A 17,196-nucleotide genomic window follows, 5' to 3' on the forward strand; every position below is an offset into this window, starting at 1 on the left:
AATTTCATAAATGTTTAATACCTTGTGAAATAAGCCTTGATGAGTAATGAATGAACATATGAAAGGGATGTAGAACTCTAAAAATGACTTAGGGGTTTATATAGTGCTTGCATTGGGATCTTTGGAGAAGTTGTGAGCATTAATTATAGGTGTAACTTGAGAATCAAGAAGAGAATCCACTAAAAGATTACGTTGATTCCATTTAAAATTTAAGCTTGATTTGGAGGCAGTTTAAGAATACGACTAAATCTCAATTGTATTCAGACGATAAATTCTTTTCTTAAGGGTTAAGTTTCATCTGCAGGTATTACACCAAGGTGAGCATTTTGAAACCTAGAGGCAGTTTCCATTCGTAGCATAGATCAAAGTCAGGCACTCTAGTAGGACTCTTAGTATTAACCGCGATGATTCGTCAGAAAATGGGATGATAGCTACTTTTTCTGCATAACAGGATTATTAGTTACTCATTGGATGTATTTGAGGCATTTACCATAGATTGGTGTATTAGTCTGTGAATTTCTTCTTCAAAAGAAATATTTCCAGGGTAGAGTGGCGACGCTGGTGAGTAAATGTGTATGAGTTCGACGCTCAGGCCATTCGGCTTCCCTGCAGCAATGCAAGTAAGCAAGAAGCTAATTGACAGGATGCAAATAACATGAACTGCTGTCCCTTCCATTTGACCAGTTCTTATTCCTTTCTTCTTTCCGGTTAAATTTTGAACATGCCAAATTTTTATTTTTTTATAAAAGAGGATAACTGGTGACAAGTTATGATTATCCACTATTTTCGAAGGCCGGAAAAACTCATAAAGACATTTTAGCCTTCCCCTAACCACAAGTTTGGCTATGCTAAATTGGTTCGTCAAATTTCTATAAGAACTCATGTATTTGACATAATGCATGTCTTCTCATCTCATGTGCAGTGAGGGAAAAGACGAACCGTTTTACTATGCATGTATTGAGCCATTGAAAATCTTTCAATTGATGTTGAAAATTATTACTATACTAATTATTGATTAAAAATGAGAAACACAAACCTTTTTTCTTTTCTTACACATTCCTGTTTAATTTTGTCCATTGTTATCATTTGATTTTGCAGAAAAGCTTTGTACTGATCGTGAAAATTATTACTATCCTAATTATTGATTAAAAAATGATAAACGCAATCATTTTTTCTTCTCTACACAATCCTGTTTAATTTTGTCATTGGTTTTGATTAGATTGGCTGAAATAAAGCGGGTGTGTAATAAACTAAAGGGGAGCATGAAAATTACTTTCCTTTAGAAATTCTCTATGCACAGCGCTTGTTTGTATTATTTAATATTGATAGTGTATCACTAACAGGTCGATAGATTTATCATTTATGATTATCTATACGACGTCGAATTAGGGAATTTAACAAAAAAAAATTCTAACAAAAAATGGATGTCATGTTCAGAGAAGAACTTAATGAAGTACAATTTCATCTACTACCTTCCGTTTTAAGTATTGTGAACTACACATGTTTGTACCATACTTGACCAATCCCGAAACTACCGAGCACCGGCCAACGCTATACTGTCAAGGACCCAGAAGAGTTCCCCTCCGACCAGGAGACCAATCACTACTCGACACGTGTCAAGATTAGAAGCCAATCAGAGCGCAGCACGTGTCGACATCAAGAACCAATCATAACATGACACATGTCAATGTGACAAAGCTACAAGTTTTTCTATAAATAGGGGTCATTCCCCCACAATATTGCCTAATGCCATTTGTGTTAAATCATTCATAAGAACTCACTAAATTGAGAGATTGATCCTTTGTACTTGTATAAGCCCTTCACTACTAATAAGAACTCCTCTACTCCGTGGACGTAGCCAATCTGGGTGAACCACGTACATCCTGTGTTTGCTTCTCTGTCTCTATTCATTTACGTACTTATCCCCACTAGTGACCGAAGCAACCAAGCGAATGTCACAAAACCTGACACTTTCTGTTGTACCAAAGTCTTCGCTGATTTTGTGCATCAACAACACACATTAGACAAAAAATTATGTAAAATAATTTATGTACTCATTTTATTTCTACAACCTTGTGTTTATCAAGTGCAAAAAGTAGCAGAAAAATACTTCTCAAGATAAAACGAACATTTTTCGCTCTTTTTCTCTTCTGCATGCTCCTGTTTATGGAGTGAAAAAAGTTGGGGGAACACACTTTCACAAGGTAAAACAAACATTTTTATAGCATAAAATTACTAGAAAAAAAAAAAGAAAGAAAGAAAAAACAGTTTTAAAAAGAATTTAAGCTGGAAAGCAACCTAATTAATAGAAAAGTAAACAATTTGGGAATTGCCAAAGAATATGCTGACCTAGATTTATCCGCATATACTCTCCAATTCATTCCCAAAACGGTAACCTCCACAGCGCCCGTCACCAAACAGCAACTTTCCTTCGCCACAAAGGCACACCCGAGACACATCCAGAACCTACAAATCGCCACGTGTCACTTCCAAACCCAACAGCCAATCCCTCACACGTGTACGCGCCACCCGTCGCGAAAGTCTCTATTAACTGCACGGTGCGGGTTGTGTTCCTTATTAAACCTCCACGCCCCGAACTTTCCTTCACGTTCCCGCAAAGAATCCCGGCAGCCAAACACTCGATAACGATCTTAATCTGAGCAAATCGGAGAAGACGAAGATGTGGAATCAGGCGTTTCGGAAGAGTGATCCGGAGGCCGGAGCGAGGCTGCTCTACCCTGTGATGCTCGAGAGCCCCGAGCTCCGGTGGTCCTTCATCCGCAAAATCTACGCGATCGTTGCCATCCAATTACTCGCCACCATCGCTGTAGGCGCCGTCGTCGTTTCGGTCCGGCCGGTGGCTAACTTCTTTGTCAGCACCGGCGCCGGCCTGGCGCTCTACATCGTTCTCATCATCACGCCTTTCATCGGTACGCTTCAAATTTCTGTGAAATTTTGATTTTTTTGGGGGATTTCTGTGAGTTTGTTGTGAAATTTAGGGTTTTTTTATTTGTTTTTTGGTTTGCAGTGCTGTGCCCGCTGTACTATTACCACCAGAAGCATCCGGTTAATTATCTTTTACTGGGAATTTTTACCATCTCACTGGCATTTGTCGTTGGTTTGACCTGTGCATTTACTAGCGGTGAGTGCTCCATGAACTTTCCTCTATTATTTTTTTTTTGGGTATTTTTGTGATGTAAATAATTAATTTTGATAATTTGATTTAATTAGGGAGTCTTAACCCTCTTGTTCTTGTGATTTATGGAGTTTTTTAAATCTAAAAAGGGAAAATGCTTGATGGAGTTAGACTGCATTTTTGCTCACCATCTTAAATTGATGGCAACGCTCATCACCTTATTAATTACCGTTAGATAAGTTTAATTTTCGAAGTCCGTAGAGTTGATAGAAAATCAGACGGTAATCAATGGGCAGTGAGCATCACCGTCACTTAGGGCGGTAGGCCACAATATTTTCTCAAATTATATCCGTAAAATCATCAAATTAATCATGTTATTAGTCACTTTTTAGGTTTGTAAGTTATCTGAGTGGTCTCTAGCCCTTTTTGTTGTCTCCTTTGATAACCAATTGGATGACATTGTGAAATCATGTAACTTGTTGAACTGAAAACAGGGAAGGTGATTTTGGAGTCGGTTATTCTGACGGCAGTGGTCGTAATTGGTTTGACCTTGTACACATTTTGGGCTGCAAGGAGAGGCCAAGATTTCCACTTTCTTGGTCCTTTCTTGTCCGGAGCTCTACTGGTTCTGATCGTATTTGCTCTGATTCAGGTATGTGTTGCGTTATTTGATTGAACGAACAAACTCCCTGTTGTGTCTGTGTTGTTGTTTTTGCGTTTTTAAGCTTTGGGTTTGTTCGTTTATTCTTTTGATTGCAGGTTTTCTTCCCGCTTGGTAAGATCTCGGTGATGATATATGGTTGCTTGGCGTCGATTATATTTTGTGGGTACATTGTGTATGACACGGACAACTTGATCAAGCGATACTCTTACGACGAGTACATTTGGGCTGCAGTTTCCTTGTATTTGGATATCATCAACCTCTTCCTAGCTCTTCTCACCGTTTTTAGGGCGTCCGACTGAGAAGATATTCTTGATTGGTTCGTCTCTTTTGTTCCCCCAAATGCAATTACATATTGTCGTTATGGTTTAGGATTAATTGTGAATGTCATAAACAACTAAACTCTCTTATAATACACTGATTAATAGTTGATGCTCATGGAAGATTTTTGTGTATTGTAGCATGTAAATGTGTTTCGTTGGTTCATTATCCCATGGTAGGAGATTTCTGTTTGTCAATAGTTGCTTGGGGTTTCAACTCTCCAGATCTCGCAATCGGGAGCTGACGGATCCCGTAATTCGAACTATTCAAGAGAGGGGGAGAGACATGAGGACCTTTGGTTTTTGTGAGGTGGTTTAGCAGGGTGGACAAATGAGGCTTGTAAGATTTGAAATGAGTGGTTTGGATTATTCTGTCCATTTTTCGGACTCGTGATCTGAAGACTATCTTGATTCCAAAGTCCCATTGGACCTGGTTAGTGGAGCCCGAAGGGGCCTCACTTTGCTCCTTTTCTGCCTTTCTTTTCCATCATCTCCTATTTTGGGGATCACAAGACAGTGCTACTTCTGAAAGTCCTCTAAGTGTAATGAAGTCAAAAGTGTAGAATGACCAGGAGGCGCACTAGTTTGGGGCGCCTAAATCTGAAACTTAGTGCAACTGTGTGTGATCACGTCATCGTCGAAAAGCGTTCTCTTCGGATCTTTTTCTCTTAATTCATCAAGTTTGGGGATCCAGGCCATTGAAATTTAATATAATGGTTAAAGTTATTATAACTTTTAAAGTAGATTTTTGTTTGTAGCCGTTTGATCAAGTTTAAATGGTCCGGATCTCCAGACTTGGTGGATTAGGAGAAAAAGATCCGGAACGGATCCCTTTCCGTCATCATCCGGAGTCCCTACTTTGGTCCAGGAACACTTGTGTAGGTGTATTTGACCAGATAATGCGCCTGATTTTGTTTGAAAATTAGAGAATTGCACTTGCATTGAATGACGTGGTTTACTGATGGGTTAATTTTTGACCCTCGGGTTTAATGTTTAGTATGAATAACTATTTAATCATCAGAGGTGATTTTAAATTTGTCCAATTTCTTAAAATATTTCAAATAGGTATGAAAAATATATATTTATTATGTCACAGGTGTTAAGTGATGCCGTCGCTATCGTTAGTTGATGATATTTTCAATGTTAAGTGATTGGTATAGACAAAATTAAAAGCTAACTTTTATTAAAACATCATTTCGGAGTTTTGAATTCATTGATGTCTTTTAACCAAGTTAAACGTTAACTTTGTCCAGTTAAACTAGCCCGGTCTAGGGTTCCATTTAACACTGGTGATTTAACGAATATTTTTTAAAATGTTAGGTAATTGAAATAGGGATGTGATATCCACACATCCATTTTTACTTCTTTCATACCTTTTTAGTTTTCGTCCGTCTGATAGGATGAAATGAAGAATATCAACAGACATAAATTAACAAGAGATGTGTGAGAAGTAAAAAGAGGTGTGTGGATAGTACACCCCTTGAAATATTTTAAAAGATTGAGACAAGTTTATAATTACCTCTAAAAATTGAATAATTATATGAACTTAATAACCCTTAAGTACTCCAACCGTTTTACAGTTTTTCGGGTCAAATGGCCTTAGATCAACCCTTTACTCGATCCAATAGGATATGTATGTCCGATTTTATGTTTGATCTTTCATTCGATCCTACAACTACAATTTTAAGAGAAAAGAAATAAGAAAGATTTAAAATTAAAGTGACGACATGCATTATCAACGCTACAAATTAGTGTAACAACTACAATTTTAAGAGAAAAGAAATAAGAAAGATTTAAAATTAAAGTGACGACATGCATTATCAACGCTACAAATTAGTGTAACTTACAGTGGCAAAGCCAGCATGGGAGTTGCCTTAACCTCAACAACTTCAAAAATTCATGTATATTTGTTTGTATATTGTGTTTGATCCTTGTAAACAACTAAGCCAAATTAGATTACGACATCCTTCTCCTACTTCTTCTATTTTAGCTATCACATTTGTCTTACTTTTCTCTCTTTTTCTGTGCGACTCTATTGTGAGCATCATGTGCTCGATAAAATACGCTTGACAAGTCTTGATATTCTTCAATATTACTCCACAGTATCATGAATTCACTATCGACAAGCCTCTACAAATAATAATATTTGATATATGTTGGCATAAGTTTTCAATATATGTTGACAGGAATTGGCAGGTGCATACTACTCAACTAACTGACCCAATCAAACTTTTTTTGTTGATATTATGACCCTATTATTTAAAAATCCTGACTCCACAACAGGTGGCGTGTACCATCTTATACATGTTCCACACTTAACTCGACTCAAAGGTATTTGGGTCTTAATTTTTCACATGCCCAAAGTGAGACCATTGAGCGTGACGAGCTCGGACCAAAATAGTATGACTCGTTAATGCCAGTTGTTTTAGACATTTGCCCTTTAAAACCTACCACCGTTTTCAATTTTTGCTTTCTGGGGCAAGCTTGGTAAATTTTATCACAAAATTCTACGATACTCTGAAGTATCCTATGTTAAGAGTTTTTCAACTGTTAAATTTTGGTTTTTGTGATTTTTACTAAAGATTTAACAATTCAAAAACCCTAAGAATCAAATGCTACAAAATACCATTGAAAATTCCATTGTGACAGTACATACTAAAACTAACTACTATATATATATTATTCCTAAAGCAGGTCATGTCCTTTGAAATTTCCGAATTCAAAAGTGAAGTGCTTTTGTTCAGGACCTCCCCTCTACACTACATGTGCCTAACACCTCCTTTTTTAATACCAACAGTCTGCCAAAATCCAAAAACAACAGCATCTATGTCATGCGATTCGTTAGACATAATGCAGAGACCTAATCAGTGCCTGTTCTTTCTCTCAGCGACAACGGAAAGCAGCCTTGAAACGCCGTGAGTCCAGACGTCATGTTCTCTCTGGTTCTTGCACTCGAACTCAACGATGCCTCGTGCTTCCGTCTTCAGCCCAAAGTAACGACGCTGCTCTCCGTCGTCGAACAAGTGTCTCCCGGGCCATGCCGGCATGTTCTTGCACACGTCCAACACAACATCTGCTCACCCAAAACCAACGTTAAGTTAAAATCCTTGTACATTGTTTCACATTGAATACAAGTACAGAAGAGAACAGGGTTTACTCTTTTTCTTCTTGGTGAAAGTTCCTGCGACGTGTTTGCTTTTCATTTTCAGCATCACCTATAAAATTTCACAGTACGATTAATGATAAGAAGTGACGTCTATAGGACAGATTTTGATTAGGTTAATTACGGTCAAGTTTATAGACGACATATTGACAACCATTTGACAACATTAAGGACGTTTTATATCATTTGACCGATTGGATTGACTTTGATAACATGATGAAACTACAACGATGAAAGTGAAAATCTAGGTAACGACTGTTAGTACGGTTCATCTCAATATCAAATATGATGGACGACGTATCTGCGTTTTAAAAAAATGCAGTTAACCGCGGAGACTCACCTGCCCGGTTCGGTGAATGTAAACAGACACTAGTTTCCAGTGGAGATCGCCTGCAAAATGCAAACCATATAGTTCAAATTAGATCAAGTTTAGGTACTATACTCTTTGTTTTTTTATTTTGTTTTAATTGAAAATACCTTTTCGTGTGCGTTTGAGGAGTTCACTGCCCCTAGCAAGGAGGTCTTGGTTCGAGACCCCAAGAAAAGTAGGGTCAACAGGAACATGATCGTCACTAAAGCTGCTGCTGCTGCTGCGATCACCACCGTTGCTGTTGGTTTTACCACCGCAGACTCCCATTCCCATTCCCTTTTCCACTGGAATCACTGCTGATATGTTCCACACCTCCTTCATTGCCCTTGCCTTTAGGGTCGCTGCCCCTCGTAAAGCTGCCATATCACAACATAGACACAGATTTTTTTAAAGTTAAAACATTATTATACTCTAATTTGTTATTTAGAGATTGTTTTAAATCTTAAAAAAGATGTTTGTACGACATTTACTGCCTAGCAAGGTAAGCAACTCAATTAGAGATTGCTACTTAGAAACACAAAACTGACCGCGTTGTTCTATTAAAGAATGCATCAGTAATGTGATCAAGTTTATATGTCCAAAAAGTTTAATTGCGTGGGATTTTCAATGTGAGAAAATATGTTATGTCACAGTGATATTGTGTCTACTTAATAAACGTGACTAGATCACATGATTAGTCATGTAAACTTTAAGGGATTTATTTCTGATCATAAGATTGATTCTCTCCAACAATATAGTCAGTAACTATGAAACAAATAACAACACTCTAGAAAAGACGATATTTTTAAGGCCATCCCATATGAACGTTACATCAATTATTTATGTGCCACTTACTAATGAACGCATCAGTTGGTTGACCAATGTGATAAAATAAATGGAACATCTTTAGCAAAATTTGACAAGATTATTTTGTGGAGTAATTTATGAGCTAAGAAGCATCGGTACCTGTCGCAGCAGCTGCAGTGAGGGTGGTAATATCATCATGTGAATGAACATTAACGGCGGAGCTGACTACTGAAGTAAGATGGTCATGTTCAGCTCCCATAGCTTCCGCAGCCTCAGCACATTGAGCAGCTACCAACGTGGCGGCAGACGCCACTGCCATGTCAGTCTTCCCTGCTTGATCGTTCTTTCTCGACCCCGAAGAAGCCGCTGTGGCTGCAGCAATGGCGGCCACTGCAGCAGCCACCGCAGCAACTGAAACCGCCGCATGGACCTGCGCGTTGTGCACTCTCGTCTCTTCCTTTTTCTTCTCTTTTCTCTCTTTCAACCACCTCCCCACCGTCTTGGCTCCGCCGCTGGGGGCAGTGTTGCCATTTCCAGCGCTGCTCCGGCTGCCGTTGAATAGGTTTTGTATGCTGTTGTGGGTTCGAAAATACTGCGTGCCACAATACAAGTCCATCAAAAGAAAGAACAACAAAAAAGTCACCACAAAGACAGAAAGTCTAATTTTTCGACCAAAACACGAGTTTTATTCACCTTTTTTGTATTTTCAATTTCATAAAATTTGTGTCTCTTCTCACCATCTCCATTAATTAATTTAAAAACAACAAAAAAAATTGGGACCAATTTGTTTTTATATTAAATAGTATATAATATCAAAATTTATAGTGCATTCTCCACTATTATTTCTTTTTCGTGCAAAAAAAAAATTGTGAAATAAGATATTTCACTCTTCAAATTGCGACGTAAATTAGAAAACTTACATTTGAAATATCACATTTATAAAGACTGTCGGAGAAACTCTAAAACAATTTTTTGGGACAATTATTTAATTTATTTTGGTGAAGGGTGCTAGGTTTGCTTACAAAGAGGTGAGAAACCAAAATAAGCAAAGTTGTAGGGAAGCATGACAAGGCACGGGGCTGTGGTTACCATTTTAAGCATCTGACTTGCTCAATTTTACACTCCACCCATCTACTCTCTTAATCCTTGTGCCCAAGGAACAGCCTGGCCTAGTGCCCAATTTTGTTTATTCCCATTTTGGGCGGTATTATGTACACACTATTTCTTATTTTCGATCGTCAGATCGAATAAGTTAAAAAAGATTAAAGAATAAAAATTAACAAAGTGTATTGGAGGTATAAAACGAGTGTGTAGACAGCACAATCTTTTTTGTTTTGATAAAATAAATTTTTATTGTGTGTATAGAATCCATATATTACAGCAGCAAATTTAGATTAAATCACACAATAATTCAGTTACATAGCTATCGATCTTGTTAATTTGAATCGTAATTTAAAACCGTACACTTACTAACGATCATATTCGACTATTCAACTCGTGAACTCGAGTCGAATTTAAAACGTTGCCCTTGCCGGTAGAGAAGAATAGTAAAGAACCCTAATGCTACTATACTCTCTGTTATTTTTTGTTGGAGTGTATTATCCAAACACTTCTTTTTACTTCTCACACATCCTTGTTAATTTATGTTCGTTGATCTTCTTCAATTCATCAATCCGACAGTCAAAAATTAAAAAAATGTGGGAGAAGTAAAAACTGATGTGTGATTTTTTGTTTTGACTTGAAGAAAATGAACAAGGATTGTCTGCCCTCCTTGTTCCCGTACTTTCCTGTTTTGTGTGGTCACGGTTAAGCCATGTTAACATTTTATATTATTTTTTATAGAGAATAAGATAAAAATAAATAATAATATAAAATATTAACGTGATTTAATCGTGACCACACAAACAGAAAAGCATAAAAGGGCACGCGAACAAGAAGGGTAGACAATCCTTGTCCGAAGAAAATAAGGCCTGGTTGATAAGACTCCATGGCCAGATTTTTAAGGAAATAAAAAAGGTTTCTTGTCTTGAAAGGGGAGAAAGAAGAAAAGGAGAAAAAGCATCTACTGTAGTTTTCTGCACTAATCAATATATTTTTAATAAAATAAAATAAATATAAAAACAAATGATTAATCAATTACTGAGTGGAAAGGACAAAGATATCATCAGATGGTGTGTGTGTGACAGGAAAACAGAGAAAGCTGAGTGACATTGTCACATTTTGTCTCCTGGTTTGCCTTCTTGGACAAGAATTCTGGAATTTTGTTTAAATAAAATAAGAGTCTAAACAAACAGATGAGGGAGAAAGAATGACCTTAACGACGTCGTCGAACTCATCAGAGGGTGAGACTGGAGGGCTATCCATCTCTGTTAGAGAACCACCATTGTTCAGAGGTCCACTGCTGTGTGAGAGCCTCCCTGATGTCAATGGAGACACTTCCTGTAAAACCCCCAAAAAAAATTTAAGACCAAAAGAGTAATTTGAAAACAAGAAAATTGAAGATTGTGAACAGAGAAAAACTTCTCGAAATTTCATTGTGACGATATTCCAAATTAGTTAATAACGTAATATCAAGTGTCCAGCTTGAAATATCGCCAAAATTACATTCCTGTTGTAGGTTCGAGAAGCTACCGTGACAATGTTTCAAGCCAACAACGCAATGTTATGTGTCTGGCTTGGAATACCATCACAACTGCATCCCCGTTGTAGTTAGGTTTCTTTCGAGTGAATGAAACACGCACCTCTCTCATGGACTGTGACATAATGCGATCAAGGACGAGCTGGGAGGTGACAGAGGAAGCAAAGTAAAATTGGTTTCCGGGGAGGGACGGCAGCTCCTCTGCTTCTCCTGCGATGTCTTCAGGAATGGAAGGAGTGGTGGTGGTTGCGGTGGTGGTGCAAGAGGAAGAGCTGTTTGAGGACTTGGAATTAGCCATGCATGAAGGAGGAGGAGGAGGCAGCGGAGGAGGGTGAGACTGAGACAGAGCTTTGGAGACTTCAAGAGCGGAGGCACTCCATGACCTTGAGAGAAACTCCATTGGAACTCTTGGGCTTTTGGGGAGGTGGTCTCGGTGGTTGACGGGGCTTTGGTCAGTCCGGCGAGTGGTTAACATTGGTAGTGTTTCTTCCATGGAAGTGGAAATGTTGTGGAGGGAGAGAGAGAGAGAGAGTGAGAGTGAGAGTGAGAGAGAGAGGTGGGTTTGAATTTGTTAAAGGGGTTTGTGGGTTTTGGGATCAAGATATGGACACATATATATACACACACTTTTATGTCTATTTGGTCATTCATTAATGATCATTATATCGATGTGCTAAGTAAAGGGGTTTGTGGATTTTTGGGTTTTGGGATCAAGATGTGGACACAATATAAATACAGTCATTTGGTATAATCGATTCACATGTTATAATGTTGTTATGTTTATCTATTTGTTGGATTTTTTGATACATCTTATAACAAAAGTATAGATGAATTATTCATGTAAAATAAGTGAAAAATATGACAAATCAGTGAACATAGTAACTCTTGTTATAATATGAATAGACAACAATTTATCTTATAAAATATAATAATAACAGCGAACAAATTCATACTTTTTTAGTAAATTTTGTAAAGGATTAGGCAAGATTAATTATTTGTCAATGTGCTAGACATCAACCGTCCATCGATGAAAAAAGGACTGTTGCACGCAAAAACCCCCACATGTCCCTCCTATATTGGATTTTATTAACAATATAAAGAAAAAATAAAAATAAAACAAGCGGCGAATCTAAGCTAATACCCGCTCAAAACAATTAACAAAAACAATATGTTCTAGTTCAAGAATTCTTATTCATTTTATAGCACAAATAAATTAATTATACCACGCATCCAAATAGTATACACTAAAACATCTTAGAAAAGAGATAATTTATTGGATATGGTCTTTGGTCAAATTGGATGCGGTAGAAGTACTTTTGAGGTGCCACATGGAAAGATGAATATTTAAGTCTAGCTTTATTTGTAGCTTATGATGGTGTGAAAGATTAGTGGAATAAATAGCAATTTTGTAAGCAATAGATTTGTACAAAAAGAGGTTTTAGGGATGCTTTTAGCCCCCCCTCTAGTGTGGTCCTACTTTGATCATGTGACTAATCATCTTTCTTCAAAGGAGCTTTTGATAAAGGAACAAAATGATAGGAAAGTTACTCGACCACTTCACTCTTGAGTCTTCACACACACCCCCAACAACACCAAAACAAAAGTGATCAACACCATTTTTCATACTAATCTCTTTGTTTTTCTTCCCCTTTAGATTTTTTAGCCAAGTTTATTGAACATTGATCAACTATATAATTCAAAATAAACTGCGTGTTAGGATTAGTTGTGCAAGCATGTGCAGGCTAATCTTGACTATTTATACTTGTGAGACTTATAAAACACGATACATGTTCGCTTGCGTGCAAACTAACCAAATCACTCTCATCTAACAATACTTACATGTGCTTGTGTGTGAATCATGATTGTTCATCTTTGTGAAACCCACAAAACAAAAACGGCCAGATTAGCTCATGCGCGTCAGGACTAAGCATACCACTCCACTTATTTATAATGTTTAGGAGGAATTTGCAAGCTTTATGTGGTGATATAGGCACAGTTGTTGATGTATATTGAGACGAAGATAGTCCTAGGACCATTTGGAGTCCAAGAATTAGACATATGGGGATCACCGTTCTCTTCTATGTGGCCACCAAAGTGTGTGACAAAAAGCCTCTTGTCGGTTGTGTCGACAACACTTGACAAATTCTGTTAGCAGCACTTATCATATTGGTTTGGCATATGTCAATATATATTGATATGTGCGCAGCTTGGTTCAGCTAACAACAACAAGCCATAAACTGATTTTTTTTTTTTTTTTTTTTTGCGTACTTTGTTATATATTTCTATCTAAAAACTTGAACTTTTAACACTGAAATCTTCCAAATTTTAAATATTAAATTCGCCACTACATAGTCACATAATAAGAATCAGTAAGATGTCAGAATTGGCTAGAATACTTGACTGGTGGTGACCTAAGTGATTGTGTTCCTTAAGCCAAACGTCTTGGCAATGTCCGAGGCCGACATGTTTGGGGGTCAAGACAAATTCTCAATGGAACCATTTTTTTTTTCTCTATACTGTTCCGAGACACAAAGCTGTTCACTGGAGAGGGACCTATGCTAAAATGCGCGTGCCTGCACACGTCATCATCTATAACTTTGGCTTTTGTACATGAATAAATACACCCTTTTCATAAATAAAAAAATCTGACAAAAAAAAAAGGATCGAAAGGAAGAAGAGAAGCAGCCTTTTTGTTCAAACTGTAAGGCTTTTCTTTGTTTCTTAGCTCATGACTGTTGACTGGAGGGGACACCTTTTATTCCTTTTGCCTCATTTTCCCACGTAATTTCATGAATTCAAATAACTAATAATAGCACGTGAAAACGCAAGTTAGATCAGTTAGTTGAGATAATGTGTCTATTCTCTTACGCTCAAGTTTGAATCTCTTCTTCAAAGTTAGGTTACTTGATCAGAGCAATGTATCTGCTCACTTGCTTCTGAGTTCAAATGCGTCTGCACGTAAAATAGAGTAGTTTACTATGTCACATTGGTAAAAGGAAAAAAACAAACTCAATTTAGATGTGTGTTTCTCTATAGCTTTTGAACAAACACAGGGAGAACGGACCACAGTACCACCTTTGCCTAGTTGAAAGTTGCAACTATTCCATCAAGTTGTTTCTGTAGCCAGAGTCTGTAGAATAAGTAAACACAAGTTGATTAAGGCAAAACTAGAACAACCCCAAACTTATTACACGAAGCTAAACATGTTATAACTTCAGTTAACCTCGAGTAGCCGGCTTAAAGTAGCTAAAGAGAAAGAGGCAATCAATCGCTCTCTTTCACTTGTAACAAATTCTCATGAGTTTAATAGTGTTCGGGCAAAGATTTCTCTGGAGGAGGATTCTCAGACCTCAGCATAGCTCCTCAAGGGATTGGCACTTTGGATATGTAGTCGGGCTCTTATTTGTTGATGTGCTACAAGAAAAGAACAAAGTTAGTTCTGGAATGTGCCTTTGTGGAGCCTTAGGTGTAGGCTTTAAGGCTCACAATCAAAACTAAGTGCAAGGCGTGCCACTGCTATCTCAGTATAGCAGATGTAGAATAAGTATGTTTTAAGTCGATTACTTGCGCCCCAAGTTACTTAAACTTCTTGTTATCAAAGGATTGTTGTGGATGAGTTAAGTTTACATTAAGTTCTTTTTCTTACCTTTTAAACAAGGACTTTTAGTTCATAGTCTTGTATGTTCGAATAGAGGGAGTCCAGAGCCCCTTAAGTCATTTGTTTTATTCCAAATCACATTTAATGAAAACATATCGATCAAGTTAACCAGATCCAGATGCAAATGAACTTCTTAAAATAGAAAAACAGATGGAAATAAATTGAATACATACTGGAGAATGCATTAAGTAATAGATCTACGGATTTAGAAAACAAACAAAGAGCTTTGGGCAAGATTTCACCTTGTCTGGCAAGGTTGAACTTCTTGCAGTCACTTCTCTTTGAATTTACAAAGGTTGTATGCTAAAAAGGGATGGATGATAAACAAACTTACACAAGGGAATCGATACTAGGCCACTAAGGGATGTAGCAGAGCTTTTAAACTAGACAAAAGATGTCTTTTGTAGGGAACTATCCTTAAAAGGACTGAATCTGGGCTAAGTTCAACTTTAAGATGCAAATCTGGCTTGAGAGCTAAGTTTGTATGTTTGTTTGTTTGATTGGTTGAGTGTCTTTGTCCTCATTGTCTCTTCTTTCTTTTATAGGCAATGTAGCCCAACTGCTGTAACTTTTGCTCTTGCCTGAAAGCATTTGGAGGGTAGTAAGTCATCAGCTTTCTTACTCGTAATATCACTGAAAAGTGTTCTTTGGCTGATGGTAGGTTAATCTCCATCACTTGTCACTTCGCTTATAGACACGTGGCTTGTGTCCCTTGGCTGAAAAGGTGTTAACTTGCTTATGGTCTCGATGCTAGGCTTCGGGCAAATCTCCTTTTAGTTGGGCATCTTTGGGCTTTCCTTTACTTAAACTCAACGTTCAAATATTAACCCAAACAAATAGGTTGCAAGCATCGCATCTTTGCATATTCAACGATGCAAACAGCGTTGAAAAATCGCATTCTTGTTATGCAATTTGCTTGGTGCAGTCTTACAGCTTCATAATTCACCGGTATTGCATGAAAATCCTGAACTTGTTGAGTTTGCTGCAGCGAAAACAGCAGCTTGCTGCTAGTCTAAATCACAGGAAATAAAACACAAGTAAACATAAATTAAAAGTGAACAAAAGGACACCGGAATTTTGTGGAAAAAAAACCCTCGGATGTGAAGAGAAAAACCACAGGACAAAATCCAAAATACTTCCACTATTGAAATGGGATTACAAGCACCAATCTCTCTGAACTTTAGAGGCTGACTGAATCAAGAGCACTCACAAACTCTTGGATGAACTCGCTATTTTTCTGTTACTAACCCTCTGTAGAAGAGCTACAGGCTAACAATGTATAAATATTCATAATCAACTCCCTTCTAGAAAACTATGGAAGGAGATAGACAAAGCAATCAATATTAGACTGCAAACCAGATCCACCATAGTATTGCTTAGTGGTTTCCCGTGAGAAGTCTGCAAATATCATCCCATCTTTCAACCGCAATGCAAGAGGTGGTACAATTTTCTGTATTTCTTCGGTCAATTTATTTTGATCCGGATCATCAACCTGTTTGATCTCTGATGATGTCCCCATGTTCATGGGGTAGTCTGTTACCGAGAAAGTTTTGTTCCACGCCGGCTGCAAGAACACAACAAAAGTCTCTCTGCTCAAATTATCGAACTTGGAAGGCCTGCAAACAGACCGAAGGGTGGCGCGGAGCTTTCCTCTTGATATGATATCAGCCGACTCCCCCACCTGAATTATAAAGCTCTCAGGAGAGGCCTTCACCATGAATGCATTATCCTTTCTGGGATCAAATATTTGCAAATAAGTATTCCATTAGGATAAGGACAATCTAGATCCCTTTCTCCTTTCGCTTGTCGATCATTCGACAAGCGAAAAATTGGAGCTGTCAAGACGGTGAAAATCCCATTATCATAATGCCATTGCTGCCACGGATTCTCAGAACAAATCCCCGAAAGTTGTTTGCGTTTGTCACCAATCCAGTTCCTGCTAGAGTCGAAGGGTCTCTTCGATGTTCTTTTTGTGCTCATTGCTTCTTCAACAAGAATGGAACCATTAAACGGTGAATGATAATGAATGAGACTAGATTTCGCATACTCGAGCAAGTTTGAGGCCTAGCTCCATCATGAAAACCCTTAACTCTCTAAACCCATCTCCGAGATTCTCACACTCATTCGTCGATCCGTGTTCTGAATTCAATTGGGGTTCATCAAAATCATTTGAATGTTTGATTTGCGTTGTGAAAGACGGCACATTTCTCTCAGGGTTCTTCAAACTTGAGACACATCACTCCCCCAAGTCGTGATCCTAAACAAACACTTAAAACAAGGAGAGGGTTTATATGACACGGTGTATTGCCACGGTAAAGTTGCATGCCAATGAAATAAAGATATTTATAAGTTTTTGTTCAAATATTTTTGTTTTATTGGCATGTAAAACTACATAATAGTGTATCCGTGTCATGTAAGTTATTCTCTATATGTAAGAGCAATTTTTATGTGACAAACATCATGA

General features: G+C 37.7%; 2 protein-coding genes, 1 long non-coding RNA gene and 1 pseudogene across 4 annotated transcripts; 1 reads left to right on the top strand and 3 right to left on the bottom strand.

Moving 5' to 3' along the window:
• Positions 1–2,020: 2,020 nt before the first annotated feature.
• LOC126589557 (uncharacterized) lies at positions 2,021–2,491 on the bottom strand. Its single transcript, XR_007611859.1, has 2 exons — positions 2,350–2,491; positions 2,021–2,160 (listed from the first exon to the last, which is right to left on the bottom strand). It is a non-coding gene; the product is annotated as an uncharacterized LOC126589557 (long non-coding RNA).
• Positions 2,492–2,544: 53 nt separating this feature from the next.
• On the top strand, positions 2,545–5,153 carry LOC126589555 (protein LIFEGUARD 4). 2 transcript variants are annotated; one of them, XM_050254883.1, is made up of 5 exons: positions 2,545–2,930; positions 3,029–3,142; positions 3,631–3,788; positions 3,896–4,116; positions 4,259–5,153. In XM_050254883.1, the coding sequence occupies exons 1-4, from the start codon at positions 2,681–2,683 to the stop codon at positions 4,097–4,099; spliced, it is 726 nt and encodes a 241-aa protein (XP_050110840.1). In that variant the 5' UTR covers positions 2,545–2,680; the 3' UTR covers positions 4,100–4,116; positions 4,259–5,153. The 2 variants fall into 2 exon arrangements, with proteins under 2 accessions (XP_050110840.1, XP_050110839.1); XM_050254882.1 differs by lacking the exon at positions 4,259–5,153 and having other exon boundaries at positions 2,548–2,930; positions 3,896–4,240.
• Positions 5,154–6,719: 1,566 nt separating this feature from the next.
• LOC126589554 (VAN3-binding protein-like) lies at positions 6,720–11,681 on the bottom strand. The gene is made up of 7 exons (XM_050254880.1): positions 11,178–11,681; positions 10,750–10,875; positions 8,596–9,028; positions 7,758–8,006; positions 7,621–7,670; positions 7,275–7,332; positions 6,720–7,190 (listed from the first exon to the last, which is right to left on the bottom strand). Exons 1-7 carry the CDS (start codon positions 11,565–11,567, stop codon positions 6,982–6,984), a joined length of 1,515 nt encoding a protein of 504 aa, XP_050110837.1. The 5' UTR covers positions 11,568–11,681; the 3' UTR covers positions 6,720–6,981.
• A 4,174-nt stretch (positions 11,682–15,855) lies between these two features.
• On the bottom strand, positions 15,856–17,194 carry LOC126590479 (uncharacterized; annotated as a pseudogene).
• Between the last annotated feature and the right edge of the window lie 2 nt (positions 17,195–17,196).

Source organism: Malus sylvestris, chromosome 11 (genome assembly GCF_916048215.2).
Source record: "Malus sylvestris chromosome 11, drMalSylv7.2, whole genome shotgun sequence".
Classification (NCBI taxonomy): domain Eukaryota; kingdom Viridiplantae; phylum Streptophyta; class Magnoliopsida; order Rosales; family Rosaceae; genus Malus; species Malus sylvestris.

Coding starts and splice junctions, on each gene's coding strand:
- LOC126589555 (XM_050254883.1), top strand. CDS start 2,681: ATGTGGAATCAGGCGTTTCGGAAGAGTGATCCGGAGGCCGGAGCGAGG. Junction 2,931..3,028: donor CATCATCACGCCTTTCATCG/GTACGCTTCAAA, acceptor TTTGGTTTGCAG/TGCTGTGCCCGCTGTACTAT. Junction 3,789..3,895: donor TCGTATTTGCTCTGATTCAG/GTATGTGTTGCG, acceptor TTTTGATTGCAG/GTTTTCTTCCCGCTTGGTAA.
- LOC126589554 (XM_050254880.1), bottom strand. CDS start 11,567: ATGGAAGAAACACTACCAATGTTAACCACTCGCCGGACTGACCAAAGC. Junction 10,876..11,177: donor TGTCACAGTCCATGAGAGAG/GTGCGTGTTTCA, acceptor GGGGTTTTACAG/GAAGTGTCTCCATTGACATC. Junction 8,007..8,595: donor CACTGCAGCTGCTGCGACAG/GTACCGATGCTT, acceptor GTGATATGGCAG/CTTTACGAGGGGCAGCGACC.